This window comes from Phoenix dactylifera, chromosome 8 (assembly GCF_051530095.1).
Source record: "Phoenix dactylifera cultivar Ajwa chromosome 8, Ajwa_hap1_PhDact_Kaust_v1.1, whole genome shotgun sequence".
Taxonomy (NCBI): domain Eukaryota; kingdom Viridiplantae; phylum Streptophyta; class Magnoliopsida; order Arecales; family Arecaceae; genus Phoenix; species Phoenix dactylifera.
This window is the reverse complement of record NC_143197.1, coordinates 15,188,648-15,200,875: the sequence shown is the minus strand read 5'-3', so window position 1 is coordinate 15,200,875 and position 12,228 is coordinate 15,188,648. Positions and strand designations below refer to the sequence as shown.

At 39.2% G+C, this 12,228-nt stretch overlaps 1 protein-coding gene across 1 annotated transcript; it reads left to right on the top strand.

The window, feature by feature from the left end:
• Nucleotides 1–1,471: 1,471 nt before the first annotated feature.
• LOC103705589 (polyamine oxidase 3-like) lies at nt 1,472–7,628 on the top strand. Its single transcript, XM_008789352.6, has 10 exons — nt 1,472–1,950; nt 4,660–4,775; nt 4,890–4,978; nt 5,087–5,200; nt 5,444–5,531; nt 5,614–5,699; nt 5,806–5,908; nt 6,327–6,424; nt 6,502–6,931; nt 7,022–7,628. Exons 1-10 carry the CDS (start codon nt 1,914–1,916, stop codon nt 7,331–7,333), a joined length of 1,473 nt encoding a protein of 490 aa, XP_008787574.1. The 5' UTR covers nt 1,472–1,913; the 3' UTR covers nt 7,334–7,628.
• Nucleotides 7,629–12,228: the final 4,600 nt, after the last annotated feature.

Sequence of the window (12,228 nt, the reverse complement as noted above, 5' to 3'; positions counted from 1 at the left end):
TATATATATATATGCAATGGTCCCCTCAAAAATCTTGATAATGAGTATTGTAATATTATAAAGGCAATTATTTTAAAATTGATAAAGACATTGCAATTTGAAGCTAATTCAGTATGAATAAGGTTCACTTCCGTTTTAACTCATTGATTAAATATTATTTATTAAAATCTAATTCCTACTTTTTTAATACTGATTTGAAAATCTAGGTTGAAATATGGACATGTTATTGACTAGTAGGTTGGAATATGTCAATTTAAACCAACTACGGCTGAAACATCTTTTTTGTTTTTGACCGATTATCTTTACCCTACTGCACCGACCTATGTAAATAGGTCGAATGTTCTCGTGCCACATGGTACACGCCTCCTTTGTGTGGGTATCATGTTTGGGGCCCATAGCATTAGACAAATTAGACGAACCGAAAGATAGGAGCTGTCCAACCGAAGCAACAGCCCAAAACGGAGCTACACCCGCGCGACATCGATCGTCAGCTAACTTCATCCAACGGCTCTGCTTCGTCCTTCTACCAACCAATAGGAGTCGCGCAGATCGGCACGCGACGCTACGACGCGGTCGGTGATGGTTGCCGTGTGTGTCTTATAGGAAGCGTCTTTTTGTATAAAGATCACGTGCCGTTGCGCACGATACTTGGCAATCCATATCCACTGTCCATTTCGTGATCTTGACTGCGTTGCCAATAATGGACGGTCCAGATCCATTCAAGCGCTTATGCAGGTAGAATGAGGTAATTGTCAGCCTGTCATGGGCTCGCACATACCCTTCGACGGTAACGTAGTAAATCGCCTACCCTTGTGGCGCTGGCCCTGCTTCGGTGAAGCACACCAAAGAAACTCCGCTACATGCACCACAGGTGAGCGTATAAGGAAAACTGAAAGAATTCTTGAAAGAAAGTTCCTATCCAAAAAAAAAAGAAAAAAAAGATAACACACTGTCTGAAACAAAAATAACAGTGATTGTCGATTATAATCATAGAGAGTATTAGCGTTTATCAAGATCAGAAAAATCCTTACTTATATCTAGGATAATTTTGTTCTAGGAGCTTAAGCAGTTAAAGAGCTTAAGCAGTTAAGCACTTGGTTATATTTTTGGCCAACAACAAAAGCAAAAAGAATAGGAATCTTTTATATGCACATTTATATTTTGATTTTTATTTCTATTAGGCATGCACCACCTATTTTGCTTTTTTGCTTGAAACAAACTGATATAGTGTGAAATATCATACAATAACATATTAATATATTCTTGAAATTTTGAAATATTTAATTGACTTTACTACAAATTTAATTGCAAAATAGTAAATTTAATTAATTATTATAGAATAAAATAGTAATTATAAAATTTGTTAATGATGATATGATGCTCTTATATAATAATTAGAAGGACTATGGGCTATGGCAGCATGACAGTTCATTGAACAAGGTAAGCCTACCTGGAGGTGAGCGGACATACCACAAAAAATGAAGCTATAAATGGAGACCAGGGATGCGCAGGAAGGAAACACAGCCAGCTTACCTTGCCCCGTTTGGCTTTCCAAATTTTCTGTCTGCCTCTGCGTCTCCCTTTCGCCTCCTTTCGTCCTCCCTTCGATCCAGTCTCAACGGAACTCCGACCTCTGATCGCCGGATTTGTCATGGGAGTGCCCGAATTCGCCGGCCCGAACTAGGCTGATCGCCCATCATCCGGCGAGAACTCGCCCCTCACCCATTGAGAGCTTCCGAGGCGATCTAGGGTTTACTTGGGATTCCGCATGAGCTGGTTCGTCAATCTTGGTCTCAATTCGAAATCCAACCACTTCGTCGCCTGTCTTCTGCTGTTTTTTCTCCATTACTCCCCTCAATTACCGCCATTAAATTCGAGGAGTTGCTCGAACGGGGATTACCGATCTCAGAGATATGGAGAACCGTTGTAATAATCTTCCCCTCAAGAAAGGTACCTCCTTTGCGGAAATTCTTAGCCCTTTTCTTTTTTTATTTTTTAAATTTTTCATCAGTGACGTTCATTTTAAGGGTACTGTGATCTGAACTTTTTTGTTCGGCGTTTTTAGATCTGGCCTTGAATAGTTGTAGCTCAAAATTCGTTTTTTTATTGTTGTTGGTAATTCACTGGGGTTCTTGTTTAAATTTTGACCGAGATCAATAAATTTGTTCTAAAACGTTGTGAGAATTTCTACAAGTGGATTTGATGACAAAATCTTTACTTTTCATCCTAAATGGGAAAAAAAAGGAATCGAGAAAAAAATTAATGACACCAGTTGGTGTGATTTGACGTATTATTATTAATATGTGGATGGGTGATGTATGTATCATGTGGATCTGTTTTTTTATATGGGATCGCTGGTCCATATGTCTACTGTTTTTGACAATAAACTGAATGAGTTCTACAGTACTTCGGACATGCAGATGTCTCAATGTAAATTATGGGAATACATGTGCTGATGTGTTAATGCAGCGGCATGGATATGCTCAAGTATGACCATTTTATCGAACTAGTCTTACGGAACAACTGCTATCATATCTTTCTTGGTAGCACGATTTAAGTTGTTTATTAAAAAATAATGTTTTTATGGGATCCAGCTTGTGTAATGTTAATGAATGGTGCATGCGATATCAGCTGTCCCACTGGACTCTTCAGATTTTCCGTAGTAGTTTTTATCAAGAAAGAGAGAAGGAAAAAAAAAAAAAAGAGCGTCAACCAAGTGTTCATTATTCTTTGTCTTTGTGGTTTGTTGTGTGATTAGCCAAAAATGAGGTGGAATTAAGCTATCATATAATCTCTTAGAAAACAAAGGGTTTTCTACAATCTCTCTTCTCTCAAAAAGGTGCATACATGTTCATTGATTTAGCAACGTGAACAGTCAGATAACTTTGCAATGAAATTTCTAAAGGACATCCTGTAGCAATCAGAATGATGTTTTCTGTTGAATTACTCCCTGGGTCCTCAGAAGTTGCCTTATTTTGTGGTGACTGCTTTAACAGCTTATACTGTTAGACAACAATCTGTAGCACTAGAATCATGTTTTTTTGCATTATTTTATGGGTTCATATATTTTGTGGTCATGCTACATGTGGTTTGGATATTGTTCACCAAAGGAGGTGGATACTCTATCGTCTTTCATCACATATTTTTCAGATGGTCTGGTTTCTTTATACATTTTGCATAGCACCATATTATTGCATTAATTCAGCTAACTTTTGCAGTCTTTTGCCCCTTTTTCCTCTGTAAATTTTTGTTTGTAGATGCCTTATTATCTTCTATGCACGTGTTAAAAATCTTTAATCCTCATATGGAGCACAAAGAGGGAAACTGTTTGTGGAATGTCACTCTTGATTGTAATGAAGAAAAATTAAACATCTAGATCATACCTGTTGCTTCATGATCTATTTACTGGTGTTTGGAAGCCCTGCTATGTAATATGTGGTACCTAATATACGGACTGGTACCCATATTGCTATATTGTTATTGAGGTGGTGTTGGAGTTTCCCACCTGTATGTATAGAGTACACAATCCATTTAAAAGGTGATTTAAAGTATTCTGAGAATCTTATGATTGTGTGTTTAATACTTCTCAAAGTCATGTGCTTTGTTGTTTCCTCTGCCTATTTAGCTTGGTAAAATTGTGGGATGCTAGTTAGACCATCTATATGTATGATGTTGTGTGGCACACCGGGCATTTGAACACCCCTTTGGGGGCTGTGTGGTAGCGTGTCTTTCAGGCCTTTAAGTTATATCTCCATGGAAATCAATGAGGGGAGGAGATGCCCAGATAAGTAGAAGGGATTGGAAGGATCTTTACCTGCAATTTCAAGGTTTTCAGTATTCTGAAAATCACCTTTAGATGGACTCCAATAAACATAAAATCTTGATATTAATGGTACAATAGTTTTCTGGTCTCCTTCAGCTTATCCCTTCCTTTGCATCCTTTTCTCGACCACATCCATCATTCATGTGGGGACATCATAAGGATTTCATTGTGTGCATTTCTGCAACCCCTTAGTGCGAATCTTATATGCTCAACATCTTCATGCATTCATCTTCATGTCAATCATCTTGTGACTGCCCCAGCCTTCCAGTGTAGGTTTTTTTTTCAAAGAAAAATGAAGTCAGGTACTTCCCCCTAAGCCTTCCAGTATAGCTATATTTTGGGCTGGCCTCATCTGGTTCTACACGCGTAGAAAATATACTTTAAAGAAAAGATTGATAGGATTGTATGCACTGACAGAAATCGTTCCCAGGTTCAAATATCCATCAAATCCTTCTTATCAATAAAATATACTTTAAAGTCATCGTGTGAACCATCGCACTGTATTATCTTATTGCAAAATATTTACAATGGGAAGCATCTTGATTTGTTTCTGACTTCCATTTCTGAATATCATGTGCTAAAAGCTTCGAGCATGGCTACACGATGTATTTAAGATTGCGGTTGCAAAGGTTTTAACTTTTGGTGCGAGCAAAGTGTGTTTTTATGATATTTCTTTATATACTTCCTGCATGCATATTATGAGATTACTTTGCTGTTCTGATGTGTAGCTTTCATGTTACATTATGCTTCTTGTTGATGCAAGCACATTTCTATGTGCATCTTTGGTGTTCTTTCACCAAATGAGTACTGACTTTTTTCCCGGAAAAAAACTGCAGTTTCGTACCTCTCGGATGTTGAGAGAAGAAAGCCTCTCTCACCTTCTGCTATTGTCATAGGCGCTGGCTTTGCAGGCATTGCAGCTGCTCATGCACTCAAAAATGCAAATTTCCAGGTAATTTGGCTCTCCCAAGCTATTGTTTCTAAATTTTAAATTATCAGCTTAAGTAATAAGGTGTGTTAAACTTGCTGTTCCATGTGTTGTACTAACAGCATGTGTTTTTCTCAGGTTGTTCTGTTGGAATCACGGGACAGGATTGGAGGCCGAATATATACTGACTACTCATTTGGCTTCCCTGTTGACTTGGGTGCATCTTGGTAAGCTTTTCACAGTTGATGCTTCATTTCAACTATGTGCGAGTTTTGTATAGTAGGCTTTTAGAAATATAGTAATGTTTTTGCTGCTTGTTGTTTACGATGCCTAAGGTTGCATGGTGTCTGCAAAGAAAATCCCTTGGCTCCTTTGATTGGAAGACTGGGGCTGCCACTTTACCGTACGAGTGGTGACAACTCAGTGTTGTTTGATCATGATCTGGAAAGGTAATTATCATTTTGGTCATATTCAGTATGTACACCTCAATGAAAGCTTAATTTTGGATGTCAATCTTTTGGATAACACTGATTATTAAGAATAATGTACTTCTATGTATCCATGATTGGCATTATATTTGTGGGTATGATGTTCGTAATTTATAATATTTGGAGAGGACCACAGGAACTTACTACGATTATGCACTGATTATAGCACTTGTCTTCTTTCCCTGTTTTTTCTTGAATGTACAGTTATGCGCTATTTGACACAGATGGGTGTCAGGTTCCACAAGAACTGGTCCAAAAGGTTGGCGATGTTTTTGAGAGTATATTAAAAGAGGTAGGTTCTTCTTTCTTTCAGCTATAGAATGATTAATTTCTTTATAGTTTATGAGTTGTTGATAAGCTTGTTTAATTTACAGTCCGACAAACTGAGGCGTGAATGCAGGAAAGACATGTCTATAGCACGGGCTATTAACATTGTCCTGGAGAGACGTCCAGATCTCAGGTTTCTTGAAATTAATGCCAATTCTTATCCTTTTGAGCTTTCTCTGTCATAACTGTAGTATAAGTTATTCTTTATTTTGTATATGAGATGTTTTTTCTTACTGCAGGCAAGAAGGGCTTGCGTACAATGTACTGCAATGGTACTTATGCCGGATGGAAGGTTGGTTTGCTGCAGATGCAGATACAATCTCACTGAGGCATTGGGATCAGGTGAGAAACTTTTTAAGGATCAAATTTTTTTCCTCGTGGGAAATAAATGTGTTTTCAAAGTTTTCATGGAAGAACTTGGAAATGGGCAATGCTCCAGTGGTCAGACACTTCTATCCTCGAAGAAGGTTACAGGTTCAAATCTTGGGTGTTGCATTGCAAGTACAAGGACCTATATAATGAACATACTTTTGGCCTCCTCCCCTCCCCCTCCCCTCAAAAGAAAAAGAGAAAAAAAAGATAAAGGTTTTCATAGATGGAATTGTTTATTTGATGTGGGTAGTCTATCACCAACAGATACTGGAAGTATGACTGAGAAATTACTGTGATAGCACTAATGCTTGGTTGACATCTTTGATTTGTGAATCATACTTCTTTATTGGCTGGGATCATCTTACAATTTTACCTGCACTAAATGCAGGAAGTTCTGCTCCCAGGTGGTCATGGCCTTATGGTCCGGGGATATCGTCCTGTTATAAACACGCTTGCAAAAGGCCTCGACATTCGTCTTGGACACCGGTATGTGCTGAATATTGACTGGATGAGCTAATTGATTGCCTGCCATTTGTCATTTAGTTTCTTATCTCTATTTTCAGGGTAACGAAAATTGCCCGTGGAAAGAAGGGAGTCGAAGTCACCGCCAACAATGGTGAAACATTTTTTGCAGATGCCGCCATCATTACAGTTCCTCTGGGGGTTCTAAAAGCCAATTCCATAAAGTTTGAGCCTCAGCTTCCAGAGTGGAAGGAAGAAGCAATTTCAAATCTTGCAGTTGGAACTGAGAACAAGATTGTGTTGCATTTTGACAAGGTTTTCTGGCCAAATGTGGAGTTTCTGGGAGTAGTTGCATCTACTTCGTATGGTTGCAGCTATTTTCTTAATCTTCACAAGGCGACAGGTCATCCAGTTCTTGTTTACATGCCTGCTGGTCGGCTTGCCCGTGACATTGAAAAAATGTCTGACGAGGCTGCTGCCAAGTTTGCCTTTCTGCAGTTAAAGGGGATTCTCCCTGATGCATCTGAACCTGTATGTTTTTGTTTTATCATGCTTGTTTGCTCGGTGATCTTCATTTGGTTTCATCTACTTATTGTCTCTTGTTTTCCATGCTCTTTATAGATTCAGTATCTGGTGTCACACTGGGGAACAGATGAAAACTCACTGGGCTCCTACACCTATGATGCAGTGGGGAAGTCTCATGAACTCTGTGAAAGGCTGCGGATCCCTGTAGACAACCTCTTCTTTGCAGGGGAGGCAGCAAGCATGAAATACACTGGCACCGTGCATGGTGCCTTCTCGACTGGGTTGATGGCTGCAGAAGAGTGCCGGATGCGTGTTCTAGAAAGATATGGGGACTTGGCCATGTTCCAGCCAGCAATGGGAGAAGAGGCTGAATCAGTCTTTGTTCCGCTACTGATCTCCCGAATGTGATGTGTCCGATTGTAACACAGCTAGTTCCCTAACCATTCCATTAATTGCCTTGAGAAAACAATACAGGAAAATCAGTGTTTTCTTGTGTTGTTTTTTCAGGCTTGTGGCATGTGTTTATGTGCTACTGTGTAACATGATGACTATAGTAATGCGGATAGAAGGATTCGAATACAGGATGAAATAAGTTGCCTTGCCTATTAAGTTTGCTAAAGGCAAGGTAGATATAAAACATAATATCATATTTGACTCTAGTGGATTATTAATCTAAGAATTATAATGTGGTTTGTATTGTGTATTTTTCCTACATTCTCCTTGTTTGATTGCGTAGTTAATTACTCTAGGGGCGTGGGCCTATGAGGCCATACTCTTCATGAGAATAGTCTGAGGTGATATCTGAGATGATATAGCAAATCGTGCCCTTGAATTTTCACATCCTCACAATTTAATTTTCATCTTATATTTATTTGATCCCTAATGAGTTTTTTATTCTTTTTGCTAAATAGATGTTCTTCTTGGAAATGAGGTTGCTAGATGGTTTCTTTCTTTCCAAGTAGTGTTAATTAGCTAGCTGATTATGTGAACATGAAACATTCAGTTGGCGCTGAGAGGCTGATATTGCTACAGGGGAGTGGTTGATTGTTTAGTTGCCTGCCCCAAATATTTATGGGTCTAAAACAACTTCTTGCGTGCATATGGCTGGTGTCCTGAAATATCTCTTTCCTATCCTCCGTGTAAAACATTATGGCTGGTTAGGTCACCTATACTTAAAAGAAAATTCAAGGTTCAAAATAAATAAACCTCCAGAAGCACCTTTGCTTAAAGGAGGGATTAGCCAAATACAAGATAGTTGTGATTGAGAGTCCTAGAATTTTAATCCACGTCTGTATGCGTATATTGCACTAGCAATATATGGCGGCCTAAATTGTATCCAACCTTGGTACCCTTACTGTTGCTTACTGCCCTCTTTAAGATTATATTCTACTTTATTTGCTTTCCTTGTAGCATATCAAAGAGGAGAAGATTTGGAATATAGGGAACTCCAGTTCGCTTGTACCCTTTCCAAGTATGAAATGCGTAAAGACATATGCTGCAATTCCTGATTTGTTATTTTAGGAGCATATGGTGGGATTCGGGGACCTTAAAATATCCAAATTAGCAATATCTGATTTGTTATCTTAGAAGCATACGAGAGTACTGGAGGATCTTAACATATACAAATTATTGAATCAAGAAACTATGTTATTATGACCGTTGAAGACTGCTGTGGCAACAAATGATCGGGATGCTATGGTGCATGAGGATTCTTCCGGCTCATGACTCGTGCAGTGGATCCAATGCATCCGAAAACTATCCAAGGCATTATGGTCGGGCTTTCCCGAGCAAACCTAGAGCTTGGGTAGAGCAAACAAGAAGTGCCCAATCTCCAAGGCTAGCACCTCGCAGCTCAGCTCAGTACCTTCGGCTACTGATCCAAACTAAGCAGAATTCTTACTACAAAAGAAGCAACCCGATCCATCTGTCTTAAAGGCATGCACAATACCATCACATGCTAGGTTGTTATAGTGCGTCTCCAAGGTTGTTACGCCAGTAGTTTGTTGTGGCATGATCCTAAGTTTGCCGGGATATGATCCTAGAAGATTTGGTGCTTCAGCTATAAATAAGTCCGATGATCCCCCCCGCATAAGGGGAAGAAGGTAATCAGCTGGACTATGGGAGACTCTGTCTCTTTGTTGTTCTTTCTTCTTCCTTCATTTCTACCAAAAAAACTTTCTTTAGCTTGAGCATTGGAGAGCTGGCCGGCGCCAATCTATGAGCTCTCACCTTTATTTGTTGTCTCATAGGTCCACAAAAGCGGTCCATCTCGATGTCTTAGGTCGGCAGCAATAGATTGGCACTGTCTACGGCAATTAAGGAAGAAAATCATGAAGCCTGAAAGGAACAATTATCCAAGAGCTGTCCAACCGGAGTTCGACAGCTCCTTGCATAGCTTGCCAAGGTCTCCACCACTTCGACCAGGCACAGAGGTCCTTGATGCAAGCCAACTCAACCTATTAGTTTAGAAAGTGCAAGCTCTCACAACAATGGTGCAGGACCTGTAACAGTGGATCATCCCTCCTTCAGCAAGCGTACCGAGTCGTCGAAACGATCTGATCCATGGTAGCAATTACTTCTCCCCTGAAGGTTATAAGAGCAGTCAGAGGCAAGACCACTCTCACTCCAGTTTCAGAGCTAGCTCTAACCCCAGCAATCTCTCTCCGCACTGACCAAGAAGAGTTTCTAGGTGGAAGACGAACCTCGATCGTTGAATCGAGGAGATGGGCAACCAAAGCAGAGCCCTGCAGGAACAAAGGGTCAAAATTGGCGATAATTTTGAGGTGATGAATGAACCTCACTTCACTAGAGAAATTAGGGAAGAGTCCTTACCAGAGAAGTTCAAAATACCCTAGTTTGAGCTCTACGATGATACCATTGATCCAACAGATCATCTTGAGAGCTTCAAAGCTCTTATGTTGTTGCAAGGAGCTTTAGAAGCTGTGATGTACCATGCCTTCCTGGCCACACTCAGGAAGATGACATGGCTTTGGTATTCAAGCCTCCGATTGGGCTCAGTTGGCTTCTTCGACCGACTTGGTCGCCAGTTCGCCCACCGCTTCATCAGCAATAGAAGCAGAGGAAAACTTTGACCAACCTGTTTGCCATCGAGCAGGAAAAAGATGAGTCCCTCTGAAACTACATCGGCTGATTCAATGCTAAGGCACCGGAGGTGCACAAACTAGACAATTTCATCACAATAGCTACACTGATGAAAGGATTGAGGAACTCATGCTTCAGCGTTTTCTTGGAGGAAAGGCCTTCGAAAGATCTGTTAGAGCTCCTAACTCGAGCAAATAAATATATCGATGCCAAGGAGGTGGATCACAGCTTAGAAGAGGTGGTGGGAAAAGTAAGCGGTAAGCACAAAGATCGTGAGAGAGTTGATCTGAAGAGAAAAAGTAGCAAAGAAGAATGAAGTGTTATGCAGCCTTGGAGTCTATTACAAAGGTCCAAGAGGTATGCCCCTCTCAACATGCTGAGAGCTTAGATCCTAATGGAGATTCAGGATCGAGATTATGATCACTAGCCTTAGAAGCTGCAAACCTCTGCATAGAAAAGGAACATGGGCAAGTACTACAAATTCCACAAAGATCATGAGCATGATATAGAAGAATGTTTTCAATTAAAAGATAAAATTGAACCCCTCGTTCGAAGAGGGTACCTCGGCCGATACGTGTTGACCCAAGGATTTATTTTGATGATTACAAAATAATTGAGTATGTTACTAATGATCATATATTTTAGAGCATTGTAAATTGTTTTTCAGGAAAGCCTTAGAAGCTTGAATGTTTAGTGGAGAAGCTCAAAAGATAAAATTTTTAAATTGGAGATAAGTTCGAAGAAGTTTGGAGAATTCTGAAGCATAAAAATAGACTTTAGGTGGCCAAGAGTCGACTTCAGGATGTCCATCGAATGAAATGATGATGATTTAGTACTTTGGGCATCAGGAGTCAAGTTGCACACTAGGCACAAACTACGAGTCAACCTGCAGGTCGGCCCCTGACATGCCACAAGCAAGAAATAGAGGAATAGTTTTTCTGGTTCCCTCTAGGGTTGACCCCTAGAACAGAAATCGACCAGTAGAAGTGATCACCTAGTCTTGGGGAGACTCTACCTCTCTGTTGTTCTTTCTTCTTCCTTCATTTCAACCAAAAAACCTTCTCTGACTCAAGTATCCAAGGATCTGGTTAGAGACAATATGGCAAGCTATCATCCTTGCTTTTTGTCTCGCAAGTCCATGGACACGGTCCACCTCGATATCCTAGGATTGGTGGCAACAAAGACAATCAAAAGTTGCACTCATAATGAATGATTAATGGTGCACAAACATAGCTAGGAGACTATGCTTGCACAACTTTCAAATTTCAGCAGAAGAAGCTTCAAGATAGTTAATGTTGGAATTTTCCTTCTAAAGGAAATTTCATCTTATAGTACTTAAAAATGTATTAGAAATATATGTACTGTAGTTAAGGTTACAAATAGGTTGGGTCTAGTTAAAGCTATAAATGTATTAGTTAAGGTTATACCATTGTAATTGAGACTAGATACAATGCACATAGATGCTTCAAAAACAACTTTAAAACTTTTATTACAATATTGACTTATGCTAAGTAAATTATGCTTTAAACTATCGACAAGCAATACATTTTCTATAAGAATATAAGGAGTGATACCAATACTATTAATACCGATGATTTTTTTCTTTGTCCATGTCGCGAAAGATAACCACCCCTCCATTTTTTGCTAGGGTGATGAATTGTGACCCATCCCCTATCATGTGCCTTGAGCAGCCATTATCCAAATACCATCTCCATTTCATACCATGGGCTGCAAACACACCTATACCATAGAAATTTAAATCTTTAATTTAGGTACCCAAGCTTTCTTGGGTCCTTTCAAATTAATTGCCATGGATTTTTTTTGAATCCATACTTTTATAATTATAGTGTTGCCTATTCTTCTAGCATTACAAACGTAAGTTTTATGACCTACTTTACTATATCTAAAATACGTTATATTTGCAGATTCATCATTTAAAGTTTTAACAAAAATATTTTAAAAAAAATTGTCTTTCTAATGAGTTATAACCAAGGCCCGCCTTGTTATACACCGTTCTTTGGTTATTCAAAATTATTTACAATTTTTCCAAACTTAAGATGAACTTATCAGCAATAGGTTTTAGATTATTAACTTCATCATTTAAGTTCAGATTTTCATCAGTTAATTGCTTCTTTTCTTTGAGAAAATTTTCTTTTTCTTTAGCGAAGCCTTGTTTAATCCTTTTAAGGTCTTATTTTTCT